General features: G+C 29.5%; 1 protein-coding gene across 8 annotated transcripts in view; it reads left to right on the plus strand.

Moving 5' to 3' along the window:
* Nucleotides 1–25,613, plus strand: part of grh (grainy head) — a 562,310-nt gene that overhangs the window by 349,575 nt on the left and 187,122 nt on the right. For all 8 annotated transcript variants that reach the window (XM_085947266.1, XM_085947268.1, XM_085947267.1 and 5 more), the window contains exon 3: nt 20,757–20,987. In XM_085947266.1, coding sequence (XP_085803392.1) covers nt 20,757–20,987 — 231 coding nt within the window. The remainder of the gene's footprint in view (nt 1–20,756; nt 20,988–25,613) is intronic.

The raw sequence follows: 25,613 nt of genomic DNA on the forward strand, positions 1-25,613 counted from the left end.
AATTTGGGTCTATTCTTGTGCTAAATACAACAATAAATAAGTTCAAATTTAGTAAATAGTAAAAGTCATGTATACAGTTTTATAAAATTTGTATTTATACAGGTAACATGTTGTACTTAATGTAAAATACGATATGATGACGAAACTAATATCTTTTTCTCATATAATAAACTATGATGGTTTTCTTAAAAAAACTGCTAACTTGATATTTAATCGTTTGTATAATTATAGAAAACGTTGGGTAAAAATAGATATGACATTACTATCTCATTTATCAAACTTATAAAACCGTCGGAATAAGAGCTATACAGTGCAACATTACAAAATCTTTACTTTCCAAGCTGGTAGTAACAACTGATTTTATATAAGTAAACAGATGCTTTTTGACCTGTAAGTAAATTAGATATTCGATTTCTTGGAGCTATGTGATTGAAATGTTTTCTAGATAGATAAGATAATTTTACTTGAGCTGTAATTAATAAAGACTTTCTCTATGTTGTAAAGCTGTGGTAATTGAACAAACGTTTCAATAAATATGTTAATTATTTATCCTCGCAGATGTTTCCAATCCAACTTGAAATCGTAAAGGTTTATTATTCTCAAAGAAAATTATATCTGAAGATAATTTTACTTCATGGTAGTGTAAAAAAATATGTAAGTAGAAAAAACCTCAGAAACGTACCTATTAAGAAAAATTTTAAGCTGAGAGGGATTGAATTAATATAAAGACGTAATTTCAAAACATCCTCAGTAGTTAGTTGTATTGGTGATTAAATTTTTAGAGAATTTTCTTTACAAGTGAAAGATGTGTGTTCATATACCACTTGGTTCAATGTTCTTTCTAAGATTTTTATAAGTAAAACATGTTTCTTTGGCTTAATAATTGACTTACGTTTTTCAATTAATATAGTTTTCATTTTATCATATCCATGTCTAATTAAAATAAAAGTAAAATAATAATTTCGCAATAAAAGGAAAATACAAATAAATTTTACCCACTAGTAGTTTGTTTGAATAATATAATGGATTTATAAGTAGGTACTATCTTAGTTTTATTCAGTCACTTCGCCTTTGATTTCTTATTGTAATAAATTTCATTTTTGTACATATCTTAAGACCTATATCTAGCTATCAAACACTGGAATTAGATTCACTGGTTTTTGCGTAAGTTCAAGTATAATACATAATTTTATAAAAATATATAATAGATATATTAAAGCGTTAATAATCTAACTGCCTAATCTAATGCATAACTTTAACGTATTTTTTATTTATATTTTAATATATGTATATAAGATGCTGTCAAAATAGTGTATTTATCTTTTCAGCAGTATATAGCACTGAAACCAAAAATATTATAACATAATTTATTGTTCAATGTTTATCTCTTGCTTCCCTGTGATTTTAGGTTGCTTGAAATGGATGTATTGATTGGCATGAACGAATTATAAAAACTTAGTATTAAATTGAACAAAATAGTCTGATCAATACTTTGTTCTTCTTCATCATGCTTTATAGAATTGAGAAAAAATACATCATATTGATGCCTTATAGATGTGATATCTGAGGCATATGCTAAGCATTTCAAATGGACAAATATCGCCATTGTGAAATGACAGATTTTTTTAAATATATCTACAGAGAATCTTGCAGTTCTTTGATTACTTAGCCCGAAGTAAAAATAATAATTTGGAAAGGTTCTTCGTCATCAAAAATATCGAGCGCACAAACGGAGGTTACCTACACGATAGTCTGACTAGCTAAAAAAACTGCGGCTACTCTCAATATATTTAAGATCAATGGAAAGACATAACTGAGGCATTAAGGACTCATGATTTTCAACATTGGTGGTTACGAAAATTCTATATTAAATTTTATAACATTAAAAAATAGTCACATGAAATGATTCAATGGCAATTAAAATAATGTATAATTAGTATTATTGACAACAAAGTTGCTTGAAATAAAGCTCGCTTTTTTGTCGTGTGTATAAAAGAAAAGCTGCACAAATGAATGGCGGATTTCCAAAGATGGCTTTAAGCAGATAAGGCGACATCTGTATCATTAACTGCATCACATGCTATATAAAGAATTCACTTCGAGCTTTTTCGGTTCCTTTTTTATTTATAAGCCGCGTAACAATTATTGTTGCGTAATTTCTTTTTTGTAAGCTTGTAAAACAATGGGTTCTACTTACTTTCGTATTCTGGCGACAGGATAACACTTTAATTGAAGCACAAGGGTTTTCTTTTAATATTATTTTTTTTTAATAATATTTATTTAATATTTTTTTCGTAAAACTAACTAATAAATACGATAAAAAGTATAAGTAAAAGATTTAAATAATACTGATTTATAAATATTTGATATTCACTAACAAATTATAAGAAGTGGCTTTATTAAAACAGTGAAGTTTTACTTTCGAGTCTATAATCGTTACCAGATGTAAACTTTACCGTACGTAAATATACTTACTAAGTGATAAAATCAACAAAGAATCCAGGGTCATTAAAAAAGATTCCTATGGGTACCTGCAGTCAATAGAAAATATAAATATTTAATATTAAAAATACTTTTATTAACCCTGTTTTCTTATTTTACTGTAAAACATAATATTATAATACGCGCATCTTGTTGTATTCCCAAAATATGCATTGATATTAAACAAAAATGCAGTATATTTAATTATTACTTTAAATGTATTTTCATACTGGTTTTATAAATTCTGATATCATAGTTACATACGAAAGCATTAAATGAGTAAATAGTATTTTTCTTAGCTTGAAACCTTTTTTTTTTGTAAAACCTTATTATTTTAGCATACTTACTTACTATGGTACCTACTACCGATGAGTTTGATAATCTTCTTCGAATCAACTGTGGTATTTTAAAGCGTATTTTATGAGGTTAATTAAGTATAAAAAAGAATGATTCTATTCTACTAATAAAAATAATGTTAGTAATTAGTATTATTCAAATGCTATTGCAATGCATTTACAGTTAACAGTTTATTACTTGCTAAATTTTGTATCTGGGTGGTCCACACAGTGTTAATGCATTTTTTACATGACCGTTCATATACTTAACAGAATCTTGACTGCGTCGAAGAAGCAAGCACATCGTTAAGAATATTTTCAGTCATTCTATACAACGTACTAACTATGGATGCAAGTTGATAAAACTTTATACACATATACAGAATCTGCGACGATTTAACCAAAAGTGGACTTTACAATATTAAATTTCTCTCTGCAAATTGGTCCAAATACATAAATGCATTTAAATTCCGCCAATAAAGCGGTGAAAAAAATCTTAACATGAGACCAATTAAGGTAAAGTTTTTATTTATCGAAACCATTATTAACATTGACTTGATTATTACCCAGTGATGTTTAGGTATTTTTATATATAAAGAGGGCACTTATATTAATTTATTTCAATTATTATATATATGCGTACTAACTATTAATACGTCAGATGCCATACTTCTTATTTTTTTGGGCTAAATATAATCACACAACTCACGTAGTTTTTTTAATTTGACAGTTAAATAAAAATATCCTTATTTTAATTTGTATGTCATAATAAGTTCTTGGGTTTCCACAGCGTATACCTACGTCTTCCTTCTTTTCTCGAAGTTTCGGGCTCCTTTTAGAGGCCATTATCAAGAGATATGTACTTATGTGTTATGATGAAGTGTAGTGTAAGTGTATGAATGCAAAAATCCAATATTCAATCCGGTACCTCCTGACTCCTCTGTTTCGGCAGAGTTTCAGTTCACGGGTACAGAGGATAAGTCTTCATGCCATGAAAGATAAATGATGGAAGAGCAAGTCAAAATTCTTTTTATTTTATAAAACTCTTTCTTTATTAAGCACTAAGGTACATGGCTGCTACATAACTCCCGTGCAACATCGCTTCAGGACAAGGAAGTGTGGCACAATTTTTTTTTCATTCTGACACGTTTATAGCATCATGGAAGGCGGCCGTTCACAAACCGCGGCTGCATATACATGGCGGGTGGAGATGGAGCAACCCAAACCATGATCATCACGACTGACACAGCACATTACTCTGAGCAACATTTGCTTTTAGCTAATCGGATTCCTTTTGGCATTCTTAGAGCGGCGTTGCATATTGTATACATTTGTGGATATTCCATAATAAAAAAATTAAATATATTGTATCTTCTTATACTACATTGTATGTATAATTTAATTACTTCATTTATTAATTATTACATTCAACCTGGTGTCCTTTACTTATCTTGAACTATTATGAGGATGAGTTTGAATTAGCATAAACCTTGTTTTAAAAAAAATCTCACTAAATTGTTTTTGTTAAGTCAAAGAACTAACAAACACATATTATATAGATTAGTCGATACATACAAAAGTATTACATAAATAAATTGTCAACAAAGTTTCACATATAATTTTCAATTTTCTGTCATATAATGTAAACGATAAGCATTGAAAATTTAATGATCGCACAAATTGACGTGTCTCCACTATCATTACGACAATTATTTGATATTTCCAACATGTTACCGATAAATCGAGAGGAATAAACGAATAGGTATAATTTAAAGGCTTTTTATTCGAGATAAGGTCCCGTCTTACGCACAAGGCGTAATTAAGGTTAAAAGCAATCTTGTGACGTGAATATTAATCTTGTAAGTTACGCTGAGTTTTACAAGAGTCAGTTTATTATTTTATATTTTCAAAGTCACCTTTTACGATATTTAATTTTTAATTTTAAGGAAGACTAATGTTTATAAAATCTTTAAGATGAGCATGCATATATTATATTTATTTTATTATTAATTAACCAAATAATCTCTCACGTTGCAATTGTACCCGTTTTTTCAATTAATTTAAATATTTGCTTTAAATGATATGAATACGTAGTAATAAATTAATATCTCTAGATAATTTTTAATAAAAAAAAATTATATTCAACATACATAACTTTGAAAACACTTATTCAATTAAAATATATTATAACCAATAGAAAAAAATCTTTTTGAAAAAAGTAAGATACCCCGCAGGAATAGAATCTGCATCTCTAGGGTATCGCGCCCACGCACATAGACCACTATGCTAAAGGAGCCATACTTAATTGCGACCAATTTTAACTAATGGCTTTTAATATTCACTGAAGCGCTTTCCAAATTGAACTAAAAAATCTTTAAGCGTTTTTAAAATAATTATGTATGTTGAATAATTAGAATGTTACATTCTTAAATCTTGTAAATTATTCATTGAATAAAAAAAATTGTTAATTAAATGTTATAATTAATAAAATAAAACATTATACTTACACGTTTCCATCATAAATACATATTATCTGTATGTATAAATTATTGTGTAAAATTACTTGAGAATATTCTTAGAAGTATAAAATTGTTTAAGTATTATAATAATATTGCATGTTTTACTTTAATTGATATATTTGCTGCGTATATTGTCAATTATTGCGCTGTGAAAATCTCCGATGTGACAATTTTGTCAACATAATTATTTTTTATATGTATATATTCTTTTCATTTATATTCGACTGCATAGCTTAGTAAATCTTTGAATGTTATATACACTACCATCATTTAAATTGAATTATTTATATAAACTTCCGATCTAAATACTTCCAATGTACGTAGTCAAATACTCGATGATGACCAGCCTTTCATTCATTCAGCATAAATAATGTTATTCAGAAACTTGGGAAAAAGGTATTGAAAGGCTACCTACTTCATAAAGCACTTATTTGTCTCTCCTATAAATTTTTAATTTTGTTACATTGGGGGTTTTAACAGCGCAACGACGATATAGTTTTAAATGAATATTTAATTATGTATTTAGCTTGATTGTAATATTTTCAACGTATAGATTGACAATAAACAGTGGAAGTTATAGAAATTAAATTTCAGTATTGTTGTGTTATTTATTCTGAAAAAAACTTTATAACTTCATGAAATGTATTACGGTTCAACATTTGAGAATATTAATAGTTACATACAACTGTATGCAAACAAAATAAAAAAAACTTTAATAGTAATCAATTTGTATCATTACTACCCGTCTTTCAGATCAAATTCTATTCGACTATGAACTTGTATTGTATCAGAAGCTTTTAGGACAACTACTGCGTGACAAATTGACATTTTAAAATACCATTTTGCCTGACGAGGAACAATTTGGGTCCATGCGGCTAGCGGTTATGCCTTTTTAAAAATGTCATCTTCATTAAATTGACATTGAAAATATATCATTATATGACATTAAAATAATAGCCAACTATAACTGAAATACTTTATCCTTTTAATTTTGTTGTTATGGCATTCAGTATAAATAAATTCGAAATATGTAAATATAACGGCAGACAGACGTTACTTTTTTTCCATCGGTGTTTTTTGGAAAGTCATTTTTACTTATTTAAAATAAAATCGAATTTGTAAATAAGTGCTTAATTTACAATTTATATAATACTTGGGCTAATTGTGACCGGTTCAGTCATTTTATTTTGAGATTCCGTAATCATTTAATTTTTGGACTCATTGCTTTGCTATTTTATGGCCAGAGAATGCCCTGAGTTTCTATTGATCTATTTCCTCATTTTCAGTGTGTTTTATTTGGAAGACTCTTCTGATAGTTAAATAATAACCAGTATAATTCTTAGAGGTATGGTGGAGAGGAGATTTCATAGTCGATTAAATAGCTATTTCCAACTGAAAATAGTCATGTTTAAATTAATAAAATTTCATTATCGAAGTAAAATTGATCACTAGGTATATTGCTTTTTTAACACTATCACATTTCATGATAGTAGTGTAATTAATTTATGCAATGGACTACGAAAGCCGTATATTACATTGTGAAAATATGTTTTAGTTAAAACATAGTTATCTTTTTATAAAGATGAACTGTATTGCAACAAACTAAATATTTTCATTTTCACTCATTAAATATTTATTCACTATTGGACACATAGAGTTTAGTTGATGATTAACAATAGTCCCCACAAAAATATTTCCATAATTTGAAAGTATATAAAATAATTACTAATCTCGCCTTTTCCGGGCGTTGAATTGTTTTAGAAACAGCATTATAATCTATAATTTGTCCACAATAGCTACTGCTAACTATTTCTAGCATTATTAATAGTATCGTCTCATTGATTAAAATGTTAAATATTTGTGGTCGGCACTACGGAAACTCTACTTCTTAAATGGCAAAGATTGATGTGCAGAGGTATCCAAAATAGTACCTAGACTAGCTAATGGAAAGATATGATCTGACTCACATACCGGCCTATCCATCCGGCCGTAGCTCTGTCAGTGATTGAGCGCATAAGGTAGCAGATACTCATTAAGTACACTGTGCCAACACTTAGTAGATTAAATTAGAAAAAGTGATCTCGTAGAAAAAAAGATTTCATAATATATCACTTAGTGGCAGTAATAGTATATACTTAAATTTCGTGTGATTGATGGCATCTATTCATTGATATCATTCAGTATTTCTGTTTGTAGATTTTTATAGCAACAAATTACGTGTTGAGAAAGTGTAATATGTTTTGAGATTAAAAATAATATGGCTCAATTAATGAAGGTATTTAGAAATGGAGTTGCTCTTTTAGATGTGTAGAAGAAATATTGACATAATATTTAGTAATAACGCCAGCCACGTTATAGTCGTCGTATTAATGTAAAATGCATTTATTTCATAAAATTCATTTTTACAATATCGTTTATATACTGTATAATGTTATATTATATGCATAACACTTTGTTAGGTACGTATTATATAATGAACTAATGCAGATTAACAAGTATAGTGTTTAACTGCATTTGTACTGTATTCTTTTGTAAAACATATTCAATTTATACTACACTTTCTGTTGTTATTTATTAGACAGAAATTGACGAGTAAATAAATACATTCGTTAGTTTTTTCTACGGTTATCGGTCCTAACTACATTATATATGTATTTTGTTATTAATAGTGTTTATTGTTTTTCAAATAACGATATTTTAAATATATTATTTAAAATTTAAAATATTAAATCTTTCCTTGATGTCATGTATCTTTGGTACTACATTACACAAATTTAAATAATATTGTAATACCACAGAAAAGCTGATAATAAATAGAATTCCAATAGGCTATATACCATGAGTAAATTTTGAATCAGAGGTTTGAATGTGTGGGTGTCCTACGAAAATGAGCCACCCATTATACTGCCTTTCTAAGGAAGAAAGCAGTAACTGACTCTCACACACTGTCGAGATAAATGACATAATGTGGTTTTTTTCCAACTTTAGTACTGTGAATTAATAAATGTTAAAATACAAATAAAATAATAATAAATAAGCAGTAACTGCAATAAATATGTGCAATTACTGGCTTTTTGCTAAGAAATTTGTATTATTTTAGCAGATGTCCATTTTTTCACTAAGGATTTTAACGGTATTTTAGTGATAATTCTGATTTTAAAGTGAACAGAATATATAACATTTAAAATTACCTAACGGATGGCATTCATAACTAAATTTCACAAATTTTGCGAGTTACTGCCTTCTTCCTTGGAAGGGCAGTATTGACGTGCAATGGTGTGTATAATACAGCAATATTAATTGAGCGTCAATGTATAAATCGAGAGCAGTTGTCAGTATACCACGTATGACGTATTCTTGACACGTGTTTAAATTTATCCCGTATTTTTCCTTACTCGAGATCGGTTGCATGCTTCTCCTTACCCGTTATTTATTTCAGTTCTCATTTTTTTCTGAGTTCCCTGTGTAATACTGGCAATAAAACGAAGCTAATTGGAGTTTAACACCTGTTTGATACCTATTTAAATATTTTTAATAAGAAATGTATTTGTAAAATATGCAATTAATTGTTGAATTTGTCATAAGAATATAAATTTAAATTACCGTTTTAAATTTTAGAATAAGGAATATTATATTATTTAGTATAATAAATACATAATTTGTCATATCGTGCAAAATGTTAATATATAAGTACATAATGTAATATAAAACTACATACCTAGTCAATTTCTTTCAACTTTAACAGTTATTCACTACACACGACATCCTTTAAGAATAAATGTATATGATTTACTTAATAAACGTTCAGGGAGTCAGCTAGATAAAAATGGTTAATAGACATGTAATTTCGACGTCAAAGTGTTCTTGGTTGAATTAATAGGTGCCATTAGTCAACCCGGCGTTTTTTCCCTTTATTCTCGGCGACTACGCGAGACGTATTATGTTAGTACGTGACTTCTACGAAACATTATGTAAGCCCGAAAATGTATAAGTGGCTTATTAACGGTTTGAGATCTCTCATTTACTATGTACCAATATTGGAAATATAAAATATTTTACATGACTTATTTACGTTTACAAATTCCAGGTAATTGTTAATTTTTAAAAAAATCTAATATATCATCCACAAAAATTCTAATGCAGGAAAAAATCTGATACGATTATGATACAATTGTAAATACATCATCTAAAATTATGGGTATCAATTACTTTGAGATTATAATATTAAGAAAGCTTATTTTTTTAAATATAGAGGTATCCCAGCAAGCGTACAAAATAAACGTTTTTTTATAGTGATTTGTTTTATCCTAATTTTTAAGTATGGGAGAATATTACAAAAAACATATTATTATACTAAATCTAAATAAACACATTCAATAATAATTACAATAAAGAATCTTATAAAATTTATTTCAATTGGCATAATATATAATATGTAAGTTTATAATATGACCTATGGATAGAGTTTTTGCATATCAATAATGGAATATGGTTTTTTTATTGCAATGAATAATAAATTTATTAAAATGCACATTTTTCACAATTAGAATTAGCATTAAAATATGTATAAAATATATAATTTGATTATTTCTAGTGTGTTGTGAAAAATATGTATATTCAATAAAGAATACTTTGTTTTGTATTATTAATTTGAATAAAAAAATATTTTAATTAATAATACTTAATAATGTTTATGCATCGTTATGAAATGTACACTTATGTATAAATATAACGACATAATACATAGCAATAACTAAGATAATTATTGCTACTTATAATATTCGTCTACAATAAAATTTATAATTCAGATTCATTTAAATAATAATATTTTTAAATAAAAAAGCGATAGCTCTAAAAATTCACAAACATTTTTTTTGTTTAGTTTGTTTAAGGTTTTATAAATCGATTAGTCTTATAAAGTATGTAAATAAAAAACACGATGTTATTTGCATTGTCGCACGGGAAATGACTTGACGTGATATAACGCGGTTAATACTAATTGAAAATTAAATCAGTTCATTGCAAACGTCGCTAAAAGAGGCATGAGAAATTATTTTTTTAATACTTATGGTATATCCTGATTTAAAATGATCTTATTAATACTTGACTGAAGCTGTTTTTATAACATATAAATTTATTTGGAATAATATTGTATGTTGGGGCTGTACGTAGGTATTAAAAAATAAATTTAATATTAAATAAGTATTACTTTTATAGACAGCAATGTGTATAAAGTCTTTAAATACAAAAAAAAAATAAGATCAACTCAACGTGGTATGAAAGGACGAATGTTGGACATAACGCACAGAGATCGTAAAAGAAATAAATAGGCACAAATATTTTCCATTATAAAAAAACATAAATACGTCGAATAAAATTACATGAATAGTTGTATCGAGTGGCTGAGATTACATTCAGGTGATGAGACCAATGTGTGATATTAATCCTTACAAATTTAATGCGAAATAAATAGGCTACATATTAAAAATAGGGAAACGTGGTATATAAATTTGATATACACGTTGGGCATAACGCATATAGATAGCAAAAGATACTAGAGTATATGGAAGCAAACAATCCGATAGATATTGCTGAATTACTAAATATCAATGGACTGGACATGTCACTTGGGTAAACGCCGTTATACAGTACTACGCGAGATGAACTAAACGGCCAGTGATCTATGAACTTACTTGAGAAATTAATGATATTGAGATAAAAAGCGTGCATAGGTGGTCTTCATCAAGCAGTAGATTGATTCTGGGTGATGACGATTTTAATTTTGAAAAAGACACCTTAGTTTGACTTTTTAAGTTAAATTGATCTATACCTACATATTACCTACTAACAATAAATCAAACTACAAAATAACTTTTCCGCATTTGTTTCTTGCAAACCACTTATTATAAAATAATAACCGACTCTCATATTTTAAAATATATATTTATCTATTTTAATTGATGTTTCTTTAAACAATGTTAGCCAAGAATAAAGTGGTAATAACGTAATATTTTAATTATTTAATGTAATATGTGTGATTTCGTCACTTTTTCTATTAAAAAAGCAGGAGATAATCAAATATTTTTTTATAATTCATTGCCATTTCACGAATATTATCAGTGATTTATTTGAATTTTATAAAAATCAAAATGATATCATGTAATGATTCATTTTTACATAATTTTACCTACCAAATACAAAACAACAGACATTAGTTAAATATTTTTTACACTTCTAATGAGACGTGCAATGGTAATTAATAATAAACGTGATTTATTGAATTTAATATTTTATCAATAATATTTATGAAACGTCCCGTTTAATATATTATAAATATTATCAATATCATATACCTACCCAAGTTATTATTGATATAATATGTGCACAATGAGTGGGTAAGGAAGCAGACAAGGGTTTGCGATGTAATAGAGTTTATTAAAACGCCTTAAATGGAGATGGGCTGGACACATAGCTTGAAGAAGAGACAATCGTTGAATAAATCTAGTCATCCAGTGGTATTCAAGAAGTACAAAACGTCCGCAAGGTAGACCTAGAGGCCGCTGAATCGATGAAATGATAAAATTCTGCGGAAGTACCTGGAAAAGCAATGCACAGGACCGAGAGAAGTGGAAGCAGCTTGAAGAGGCTTTCATCCAGCAGTGGATAGATTCAGGCTGATGATTATGATGATGTGCACAATACATATTATAATAATTACAACGAAATGCTTTCTGTTAAAATAATGACAAAGTGAGACAATGCTTCAGTGAATTAATTTTGGAAAACAGCTAATGTGGATTAAATTAGGTCAAAGTAGGATTGGATTGCGTTTATTTTAAATTTCATTTCAAAGTAATATTTATAACTTAAGTTCATATATTTTGAGAAACTACCTTTTAATATGGCGATTGGTTATATGACGCCTTATCTGAGATATAGTAGATTAATTCGCTGAATTAGTTAAAATTTCTACTTATATACTATACGGATTTTAGAGTTGTTCCTGTGTAGGGTGGAAGAACGGTAAAACTTTGTTCAAAAGTGTGAAAGGCTGGTGATGTAATTAATTATTGGCATCTGTCAAATAGCTCCGCTTTGCTACCGTCTACTCGCCCTGTCAATACAGCTGCCGTGTCTTGGCTGAGGTAATACAACAGCACACCTGAGTCGTTCAATTTAAAAACTATCAATTCAATCATTTTGAAGAATTTTATAGTTCAAATAATATATAAATGCATTTTCCTATTTTTACGTGATGCTTTATATTGAATCTTTATTTTTATTATTGTTATAATATTTTTGTTATATGCGAAGTAAATTAAGCCGTATAGCAAAATCTATACTAACAGATTTTTTACAAGGAACGATTGTATGGTTATCAGCCATTTTTTCTAACTATTATGTATATTTTCAGAAACAATATACGTTAAAAAAGCAAACAACCAGGCACGCACGGTTTGAGATACTTAATATATTTCAATTATCAAAAGTTATTTAACTTACCTAATCCATAAGTTTAAATTGAATAAAAAGTTTAACTGACATTATTATTAATCCAAAATAAACATTCTTATTATGAATAATCGCTCTCTATCATATTAGTTTCGTTTAGTTGGACTTTTTAAGTAAATATTAATTAAATGCAAAAATCACTGGATTTTGAGCCACTTTTTTTATATAGTAGCGGATTAAGGAATAAAACAGAATATTATTTTATTTAATAATATGTGAATAAAAGCAATATATTATTAGGTTTTCATTTAGTTATCAGATTTTTTTAAAGAGTCATGTAAAACGAATTATCAATAATTTTGCGTTTAAATATTTAAGAAATAAAAAGGCGATATGTATAATATGTGTTAACTTATCGATATAATATTCAACTATTTAAATAATTTAATATATATATTTAGATATTAAATTGCTAAAACGTTATTATTTGAAACATAATGACTGCAGTATTTTCTCTTTAGCAATAATAATGGTGTAATAATGCGGTCAGAACAAGACCGACAAAGTGGCAATACGTATTTCTAAACGTCCATTTCTTTTGTTCATTTGATCGAAAACTATAAGTATAGTAAATTTAAAATACATTACTAAAAACTCTATGTTTGAACTCAAATAATCCTGCATTACAAACAATAGTTATCCTAGAGTAAAGGTGACAACAAAAATATACCTACATTTTAGATTGGCTAAATTCTTATATTGTGTTCTTGCATTTGCGGATTGTTTCATACTGTTATAGATAAGACAGTGATAAAAACATTATAAACCTACGAGCAATTAATACCATACGCCAGGTTTGATGCAAAACACCTCACTTCACAACTAATTGCGCGAAACGAATCACTCAGACTGCAACCAAAATCGGAGTCAATAAGTAAACCGAGGTGAATTTGAAAATTGAATTATTAAAGATATTTGTATTGAAGTAATTTTATTAGGCCTGTCAAACAGATAAATTGCTCGCTGGAAATATGTGCCTAATGATTTATTTTACCGAACAATAATTGGAAAGGTTATGTCGATCTACTGGACACGCAACGTTTGATAAACATAATTAATAATGCGATATTTACATTACGATATAATTAAAAATAAAATATTATACATATTAATTCAATATTTTTTAACAAGTATATTATTAAAAATCTATTATATTACAAAACTTAACCATGGCAGTAATTTTCTAAACATTACTAATATTCTATCGAAGATCTTATTTTTAATAATATAAATGCTAGATATGAAGTTCAACTCACAGTTCATAGAATACTAATTTCAATTTATTCGATGTTCTTTTTCTGTGCGTATATGCGATATTATCAATCAGTTTACTCATAAGGTTATTTATTATATTATCTTCCCTTTTCTCGCATTCAAAATATCAGTTACTTTAAGTCACACAGTTCTAACATTTTTTTTTGTTCAACATGGATAGTTGTAATAACATTTTATAAAGTATTTAAAACGTTTTGTACCATTGGATGGCTAAATTTATTTAACGATTATCTCATTTATTTAGAAAACTTTATCAAATCTTAATCGGTTATATACTCACTCTCTCTCACTCATTTGATCTTTTTACTGTCATGAAGCGTTATGCCCAAGATGCAAGTTTTCATTTTATACTCTGCTACTCTACTATATATTATATATAAACTACTGGTGCTAACGTATTCATGTAAAATATGAAAACTTTACTAAAGAGAAATTCAAAAAATAAGAGTACTTAACGCAATATGGCTTAGAAATTTAGATATTTGACATAACATGGATACAGCGCAATAAAAGAATAGATACGAAATTAGACAAGTTGATAAAATGGCAATGAATCGGATACTTTGATCGGTGGGTGGACAACTAATAAATAAATGCACTCATACGGTTGTACATAATGGAAAATTATCAACCACAGAGACGCGCCAATTTACACTGGATTGATGAAAGATATTAATTAAGATAGCAATGAACTAAGGGCCAACAATAGTGAATGAGAAGGCTTTCAACCACCAGTTAATCGACCCCAGCTGATGATAATGATTTAAAAAATTAATACATATGTGTCTAATTTGCAATAAGTCTTAAACTTAGGTATTAAACTAATTATCAAATGATACTAAATGTGTATGATGGCAGGACTTTTAGGTAAACATTACTTAAAAACAAAATATAAAAAACGAAGCAATTAGAATGCGTTTATTGCACCCGGTAGCTTTTTCAAAACTTGTTTTTAAAGTTTGACTAAAAACAACTCTGCACCGGACATAATAATATTACAGGTTTTTCCGCTAAGCACGTGTATTCAAATTCAGGGGTAGCTAACTAACTGGTTTATTTCCATATCGACAATATGTTAGGTGATTATTAGCAGTTGAAATTCGGGTGCAAGTGTATTTTGAACAGTTACTTGTCGATGATAATTTTTAACGCTTGATCGTATTTTTTTCCAACGTCCGTGAGTTGTATAAATTCTACTTCTGAAGCCGTGGATCATATTTGACAATGCGTATTTATTGAACTGCGTAGGTTATAACTATTATTCTTCGCAATGCGCTTATAGCCTGCACTAAAGCCAATAATAATCGATATTTATTAAATAATCAAAACTTCAATAATTTCCATTATGATGATTCAGTAATTATAGAATAGGTACTAAGTATTGCCGACGGCTTCATTCACGTAAAATACGAAATAAATAATAGTGAAGAAGTATTTTATATGAAAAAATTGGTGTATGAGTCAGAGTATGGACCTAATAGGTTTAGCAAGTGGCTGGTATCCATTTCTCGTAAAAACAAACATCTGTCAATAAAACCTCCACCCTGTGGAGGCCCATATGATCCTATTAGGATCGGATATGGTTAAAGGAAAAATAAATAAATACACTGATTCGTATAATTAATTATTAAATTTCTGTGCGTGCGCTCCACTACCCGCGCCTCACCTCATTTTGTTGCAAGTGCGTTATTTTAAAAAAAAAATATAATATTTTATTATCAGTACTTGATAATATTGTTAACTTAAATTAACCAATACCAATTAATATAGATAGTAAAAAAACTCATCAGATACCTAAATAGTAAAATTATTTTATGGGATTCAATAAATAATATTATAATCAATATTCGACTGCTCTCTATTTTTGTAAATTATAGTATTTCGCCTGCGGCACAAATTATATTTACATTCACTTCCGAATCATGGTTACATGATTCATCAATAGGTATGATAATAATACATTTCAAAATAAATTTATATTCTATATTATAATATAGTTCATAAATAGCTTAACGTACTTTTCTGATAATAATATAATATCTTAAGTGTGCTTTCTATGGAGAATAATAATTGACGCATTTTGCTGTAAAAAAACATTATTTATGATTTAACGAAACGTGGCTGTGAATTTAATATTAATTGACCATTTTACTCTGGAATACATTTGCATATTGATTATTATTGACTTGAGCAATGATCGAAACTTGTTTTAGCAGATACAGACTGCTACCGTTTGCCACGCATTGTGAAATTCTCACTACCTAATTACTTATTTTAAATAATTTATTTATTATTAAATTAAATCATTAATTTTATCAAACTTTTTTCACAATAGCACAAATTTTAATGACGTTCATATCAGATAAGTTTTTTTAACACAGCAATTAAAACTTACTTTATGTAAATTATGGCAGATATTCAAATATATAATTGAATAATACACTACATTCAGTAAATTAGTGTCTTTTTAAGTTTAATATTAATGTATTATAGGTATCGCTAGAATTAAGTGGATTTAGATGACTGAATAAAATATTAAATAATGACTTCTCACCACACCTAAAGTATAAAAAGTTTAGCCAATGCGTTTCTTCAGTGCTAATGTATCAATGAAAAATATGAACTTTACATTAAAAAAAGATTACGACATGGCCCACAAGGGAGGGGCTGACAAGGCTCTACTCTAGTGGCCCGAGCGTAGGAGAGCTCGGTGTGGCTGGTCGACCAGTTAAGTGAGATAAACAAACCACAAATTTTCTCTAATAATAAAAAAAATACGAGTAGAATTTTATTTTATAATTATTTTTACTATGTTTCCTGATCCAATATAGCGAAGGGTCGTATGTTACTTGGCTATTACAAAAGGTGTTACGATCAGTGCTTCATAATACGATGTCAATTATTACTGATAATTGAAGTACATTTATTTAAAAATACCAAAAATCGCTTATTTTATACGGAACTCTGGAGTTTTGTGGAATATGTGTGGATAGGTTAAGGCGGGCAAACGTATTGGCCTGAGGGCCCGCTTCGGGGCTATGGATTACGATAAAAACTAAGAGAAACACAACGTGGTATGGATTAGTGGAGAGATGCATCTTTGACATAACGTACAGGGATTAAAAAGAAACGGTAAATGAGAGAATCAAAATTGGAGGATACAATACAATGTGTGAAGCTCTCAAAGTGGAGATTGACACAGCGATGGCTACATCGCTTGAAGAACAGAAGATAATGTAGTGTTATCGTTACCGATATCAAAAAGTGGGCAAAAGCTTTAAAACACGATATTTATAGCAACGAAAAACTAATCACGGAGAAGAGTGGAGAGAGCAAAGAAAATCCAACGTAATCCAGCATCGAATCGAAAGTAACTGAGATTGTAATAATGTTTCCAAAGCGAGTTTAAATAAAATCATTTATATAATATATTATATTTCTTAAGTTTCTAAAAATCATTTGTCGATTGTGTATTGCGAGTCGTTAATTTTTTTAATATGAGGTCCTACCTAAATATATACATACGTAGCTCAGCTTCTAATCACACATATTTTAATGTCAATATAAATGGCTAATGGTCTCGTGATCGCTTATTATTAATCATTGTTGTTTTGGCAATTAATTTTATTAACATCCATTTGAAAATCAATTAATTGTTATCTCTTAAAGTGTTTTTTTTAATTACTAGATATTGCTGAGTTAAATTGATTTCAACAAATTTCTGTATATTCAAATAGTTTCGTCGAATTTTAAAATAGATCTTCGTCAAACTTTATTTATTTCCCATGATATGTCATTAAAAAAAAAACGTTAAATATATGTTTTTAATAAAAATACCGTTATTGAATTTACGTTATTATATAATTAATTAATTTTTGGCTGATACTAAAGAACGATTTTTAATAGTGTCAAAATATTTACCTCATTATATGAAAAGTAACAGATCGCCTGCGGTGAATTGGCGTTTTTTTTTTTGAGTTGGTAAACGATTTTTAAGCATTGATTTTTGTTTTTAATTATTTTTTGTTGAGGTCATAAGTGTAAAACGTGAGTTATTAATTTAATTTTAACAGTAGTGTATGTAAAAAAAGCATTTGTTTTGATCTTTAATTTTGAACGTCCTGATGTCGTCATTGAGAAAGTGTGTTAGAATATTGTGCTTGACCCCATCTCTCTACATAGAGATAGCACAACGCATCATCATCTTTGGTACCACAATATAGGAATCTCCGCCTCCCAAAGTTTGGCGATACTTCGCTGCCAATCACCAATCATGAATTCAATTCAATTCAATTCATTTATTTTACATATTGTGGACATTACAAATTATAAGTTTAAGACATTCACAACATGACATTTAGAAACAAAGAAATATTATTAAAACAATATTATTTCAAGTTATTCTACAGTATAAATGTGTAAATACAAAAAAAATATATAGGTACAAGGAAGTACACCGGATGAGTTAAGCAGACCCTATTTTAAGAATTTATAAAATAACGTCCACCTATACTCATCCTCACGTAGATGGAATATATCAACATCCGAAGCGATTTGGTTGAACAGAGTTATTGCCCTCCCAATTGGCATCACCAATGTCAGGTTAGTTCTGCTCCTCGGGAGAACAAACAACTAATGCTCCCGATTTCTAAGATAGTTATCAGGGACACACAAGTCAATACTACCAAGAATGGCAGAGTTCTCATTCACACCACGTATAAGTCGAAAAAAATACGTGGCCAAATATTGATATCTTCTAGCACTTAAACTACAGTATGTAAGCATACCTAAGAGAAAGTGAATGAATGCCGATGTATCCAACAGCACATTCTAAGCCTTCGACTTGGATGCTCATTTTTGGGGTTTCGAAAAATAACTGTTTTCGCAACTTGTTTATGCACTGCATGTATCTTCCTTACCGAAGTCGTATAATTAATACATTATAAATTGTGATGCTCTCATTATTGTACAATTTTAAGTAAAATACACGATTGCACTTAGGACGTTATATGAATATACTGGTAAGTGCACATACTGCTTGAAGATGCCTAAAGGCGAAACCCGGGTCGCAAAAAACGACTCAAATGAAATAGTATAAAAACTTAAATCCATTAGAATTTAATCTGTTATATTTCATCGACCTGAATTTGGGAAAGATTTTATGCAATCCTTTTTTTTTCTTATTAACAGCCACCACACTCGCGCTAGTCTTCGTTACTGCTTATTACATTCAATTGTTAGATAAAATAACTATACTAACATACCTACCTTAATTTCATTTATGAATAATACCTATGCTCAAAATATTGGTACTCTAATGTTGGCACAACCAATAACCTGGCGAAGTGCGTAAGTACATGCTATTTATTTGAGACACCTTCGCATCTATTCTATACAAAATACTGCTATGGGCAGCTATCGGAAGCTATCGAGGGTAGTTTTTCATTTTGTTGTATCGAATTATTAGCACTTATTGTCTTCTTCTTCTTCCACGGCGCTACATCCCGGGGTGGGATTTGGCCTCCTCCACAACCGCTCTCCACTCACTCCGGTCATTGTAACAATTACAATAAGTTCGCCGTCTAAACAGTCAAAACTGTCTATCTCGCTCTAAAATTGAACACAACCAAGAAAGGTGCTGTGAAAACATAGCACTTACTATAACAATTACAACTAACTTATTGTAATTGTTACAGTAAGTACTAATACTTCGATACAAAAAATGAAAAACTACCCTCGATAGCGGCCTACATCAGTCTTGTGTATAGAATAGATGCGCTTGTCTCTAACCATAATTATTGACTGTACACGATTCTAGATCAGGGCTCGAAATGGTTACGGTTATTAAACATCGATGAAAAATAATTTGACCGTCTGAGCTAGATTTTTATACAATACGCATAAAGTTAGATAACTATGTTAATATTTTCGTAAAATTATCGAGCGCTCCGGTTCGTAAAATTTACCATTTCGAGCGCTGTCTAGATCATAGTATACATGATGCTCATTATGATAAAAAAACAATATTGACAGGCTTTCGGTTCATATGCGGAACAACATTGTCTTGGAATAGTATTTTATGTAAAGTTCCGTTTACATGGTTCACTTTTGACGATCATCGCGGAGGAATCATCCCCAGTGACTAGTGACAAATGTGAATGAAATTTAACTTGTTCTACTTTGGATCATTTTGTGTTCATTGCGGATGATTCCAAAAGTCCTGCGCATGCGCATTGCGCCCTTGAGAACTGTCACCATAATATATCCCTATGGTATTACGTCGCTCTACCCATGTAGGTATATTAGTCTATGGTTTTATCCACTAACGACTCTTTTTCCTATTCTTTTTTCTCTCTATAAAATTTCTGCATTCATATAACAAACAATCACAAATTGATTGAATTCCAACCTGCAGCGTAATTTCACTTGACGCTATTTTGAATGAATTATGTATTTCACTTTCAGTGACACGGGTAAACAAAAAATTAACGCCTGCATTCAATTCACTGCGCATGATCATCCGCAGTGACTCTTTTAAATGAGCATTTAGCTAATATTTAGTACTTTGTTAATATTGTGGAATTTGTCTGCATTTCTACCACGTGAATGCTAATTTAAAATTATTATTCAACAGGCGACGCAGAGACACTGGCGAGCGAGTAATGCAGACTGGCGAGTGGAGAAGCGACCACTCCTTGGGCGGATCCTCGACTCCGACGCTCCTGGACTCGGACGGTGGGCAGGGCGGAGGCCAGGGTGACCCACCTACCTTGCTCTACGACTACTACAAACTACCACCCCTGCCGCCCAACTCTACGCAGCAGATTATCACCACCAAGGACGGGAAGTTTGCAGACGTTTGGCCGTAAGTATATTGATATTATGCATAAATAATTAATTATCACTAGATTGCCTAGTCCAGACCAAGAATATCTGTTTGAAAAAAATATTTTTCAAATTCACGATAGAATACAAAAAAATATAGACATGAGTATTAAAGAGTTCACGAATATATTTATGTATTTCAGTTACTAAGTTAATAAGACTTATCAACTTACTACTCCATAATATATTATATTATAATATTACTATTGACTACTTAGGTAAATATAAATTTCAATACTACCCATTAAAAACTATTTAAATTGAAATACGGTATTAAAAGAGTTAGGTCTCCAAATTTATATTATTATAAAACAATACAATACCTATATTATTTTTCTTCTTATTCTTTCACCCTGTCACGCCCCAGTATTGGGGTATTTATAGGGCTAGCGCTACTTCTCGCCACTTACATTGGTCTATCGCCAACTCTCGCGCCTCCCACCATGTCAGGCCTGCGCGTAGATCACTTTTGTAGCACCGCTACTTATCTACTTTTTAAAAACATTTTCAACTTAACTAATACTTTAACTGTAAAATAACTTTTTAAACTTGAACTATTAATTTCCACATAATAGGACACATAAAATCGTCACTGTTCTGGCAGAAGACACTAATTCGAAAAAATGACATATTGAGTTAGTTATACCAAAATGTTCCTTATTTCAAACTTTACCGTCTGGAAACCTTCTTAATAAATAAGTGGTCTTTATTTTAAAGTCATCCTTTTTACGATTACTTAATAAACTCACATGATGGACCATTTCAAACATTTTAACAACTTCAAAGTTAAATTACTCAAAGCTAGTATTCTCCAGTTAGTGTGTTCTGCCAGAACAGAGACGAAATATTTCAATACATATTTATTTGAAAATTAAAAAAATCCGTCATAAGTTAAGACATAATTTATATAAATTGATATGATATACATATTATTAACAAAAAAAATATAGAGAATAGACAAATATATTTATTTTTAGGTTGTCATGACGTGTAATATCGATTTATTATATTACGTTGTAATAAACTATTGGCAAGTTCATAATTAAAGCAATACTACTAATAAAGGATTATTCATTCACTGTTATAATTAAAAATATATATATCAAACATTTATACGCCAAAATATTTTAAAAATATATAATTTTCGATCAACTGGAAGGGCAAATTTTATCTCACGCGTCGTTAGCCTCGGGCCGTGATTGCGCATAGAAATAATAATATAACTCCAACCCTATAGTATAAAATAAATGCTTAGTTATGATACGAGAGTATGCACAGGTAAAGTATTCCTTCCGTACAAAAGGGCAAGCTAAGAATAACAAATAATAAAAATTTAAATTAAATACTCAATAAATCACGCGCCCGAATTTAAATTTATTCAAATTTGGAATCGGATAACGACGTCTTGCAGAAGCTCTGCGATAGTTTGAAGCTCGAGTTAGGGTTGCAAAAATGTTTCGTCACTCTTCATTAACACAGTTTTTTTAAATTATTGAAATGATATCTGTGTTAAAGCACAGTTTGCGATAGATTTTCTGACTAATTAATAAAACAATATGTTTCAAATCTACATATAATACTGTTATATATTAATATAGATATATTGTTATAATAAAGCAATAGTTTGATTAATTTATATGAATTACAATCAACGTTTGTATGTAATAAATTTATGTACCAAAGTTTTGTGTAATTTTTTCATGACTTAAAATAAAAAAAAATATTGTTGTACATTTTATGATACCTATATTACAAAAATTACCTACATATAAACAGCTATTACCTAAACTTATATTCATTAAATTGAATACACTACTTTCTAATAAGTTAAGTTGTAGGAACCTATCCATATTTTTATATATAAATGAAAAATTATCATGGAAAATTCGATAGAATCTTTTATAAAAAAAAATGAACTCATTTTTCCACACATATACAAAAATTTTGCTTCCAAAATGTCTTAAAAATGATGATTAGTTTCGATATTCTCCTCGAGAAGTGAACATAACGCACCGTGAGTGTAAAACCAAGGCACCTGCAAATTTTTCAATTTCGAGATTAAATGCAACACAACTGCAAAAGTCGTGAACTTGATAATGTAAAAGTGAAGTAACTGAAAGAACATCCAATATAATGTTGATATAAACCAAATATTATGTTTTTTTTAGAAACTCTATTTCTCCTAACAATTCGAAGGCTAATATGTCCAAAATATGTATTTTGCAGATGCCTTGTATTTACACTCACGGTGCGATAAGTTCGCAGTCAATTCATATATAATAATAGTTTCTTGTTAATTTTAAGAGTTATTAAAGTGGTAGTTACTAAAAACTGTATTTATTAAGTGCATTTAAAACAAATAAGCACGCACACAAGTGGGGAGGTAATTTTTGAATCCGGACACGATTAAAATTAATAAAATATTATGAATATACAGCTTTGTTTGCGCGCCTGAAAAGAAAATATTACATACCATGCAGCTTGTAAATGAAACAATGCATGATAATATTATATTATATCTACAACGAAAAAAATGTGGCAACCCTGTTGAAGCTTATTTTTTAGTAAGACCAATGTAGTATAATACTCGGATTTCGCGCTTTTTTAAATATAAACTACATAAAAAGATCACACAATACGCAGAGAGGTTGTTAACAACCCAACTTTATAGAGGTAACCAAATGGGGCGGAAAAAGTCTCAATAACATTTTGCATACGCATAGAAGGGGTATGCAAAACAGCTACACGCTTGTCACACGATCGACTCCACATGTCATGATTGTCGGATGATGCGAAGAAATATTCTCAATACTCGTGCATGTGTTATGATTAATAAAAAAATATTAGTTCACCTACGCTATCATATGTCTTATATGTTATCCACGATGTCCAGCCAAGCACTTTTTAGCATCTTCTATCGAAGGTTGGAAACATAATTGCAGTATATCTCCGTTCCTTTGTAAATTAAGTAACTTGCATACGTTTTCTTAATCAATAGAATCTCTTTTTGATATACGTCTCTGTTGTCATCTACCTTTCTATGTATTATGAGTTGGAATAAATCATAATTCTCTTTACAAAAATATGGTTGAAGTAAACAGCTCTTCTATGGTTTTTTATAATCCTATCCTTTTGTAAAGTTTCCTAGGCTAGGTGATTTTTGGTCGTAGCGGTGATGTTAAAAATTACAAACATATTTGCTACTATCCCACTATTTGGCTACATATATGCAATTTAATCTAAGCGGGTGGTATAATATGTTAAATTGGAGATACTAATATTAATTCTTTAGAAGCATTGTTATCTTAAATGCACAATAAATCCATATATCTGAATGGATTTCTGGGGGTGCTCAGCATCTTCAGTATGTATAGACCGCACGCCACTGATACAATATTACGCTGTAATGTAATGTACGCTATAAAGCATTATCCCATTTAAAGTATTAGATAATTACTTATTTTCTTCATATTTTTGAATATGCCATCTTGTGAATGTCGAAAACTTTGACTTTATATATATATTAAAAAAATTAAATATATTATTTACCTAATCGAAAACTAGCATATGGGGTGGGTTAGGTGCAAAATAATATAATGTTTATCACCCACTATGGCCGTGGAGCTTAAGCGTCGGCCTATAGCGTCGTGGATCTCAGGTTCGAATCCTGGGTCTAGCAAGTACACGTATTGTTTTTCAATTTATGTACTCGTATGAGTCAGAGTATGCACCTAATATGTTGAGTAAGTGTCTGACATCCATTTCTCGTAAAAACAAATTCTGTTGACACAAATCTCCGCTCTGTGGAGGCCCATATGATCTCATATGGTCGGAAAAATAGATTTTATTCATACTAAAGCATTATTCCATTTGAATAATGTTAGGTAGATACTTATTTTCTTCATGTCTTTGAATATGTCATCTTGTAAATGGCGAAAACTTTGACATTGTAATTTTTGCAAAAAAAAAAAAATTTAAATGTATTATATACCCAATCGAACACTTGAGGTGAGTTATGTGTAGCATAGTATACTGTTTATAGTTGAGAGAAAAATATATAGTTACTATTCTGCCATTTAGCCACATCGAGCAAATTCATCTTTTATTTATCTTGTTGAAATTATTATTAAATTTATCTCATATCGTTTGAACTATAATTTTATTTTGTATCCGTATAAATTCTAGAATCTAGATAAATAATACAAAGCATGTTATCTTTATCTAGTCTGTATCCAAGACGTCCAGTTTCTCTAATAAGTCTATCACAACCTGACGCTCAGTTAGAAAATTTAAAATACTCGAGGGTCCGTGCGCACCTTTGTATGCTAATTTTGGGTCAATGCGTTCCTATTGTGCGCGGGAGAAAATGAGATGGGGCAGGACATGACAGGACAGGCGAGAGAGCGGTCGAATGACAGGGAGGTGCCGCTACTTGTTGCGATTATTCACGCCGCCTTTACGTCAGATCGCTGCACAGGAATGTAACTGTAACAGCTTTTATTAGATAATTTAATTATTTTTTAAAAAATGCGTTTGTAAATTACTACCTATGCGCTTTGACATATTTAAGCTACAGTGCTGTAACGTTATGAAATCATAAAAAAAA

The sequence above is a fragment of the Rhyacophila brunnea genome, unplaced genomic scaffold (genome assembly GCF_057557595.1).
Source record: "Rhyacophila brunnea isolate RB1 unplaced genomic scaffold, BYU_Rbru_1.0 scaffold_2, whole genome shotgun sequence".
Classification (NCBI taxonomy): domain Eukaryota; kingdom Metazoa; phylum Arthropoda; class Insecta; order Trichoptera; family Rhyacophilidae; genus Rhyacophila; species Rhyacophila brunnea.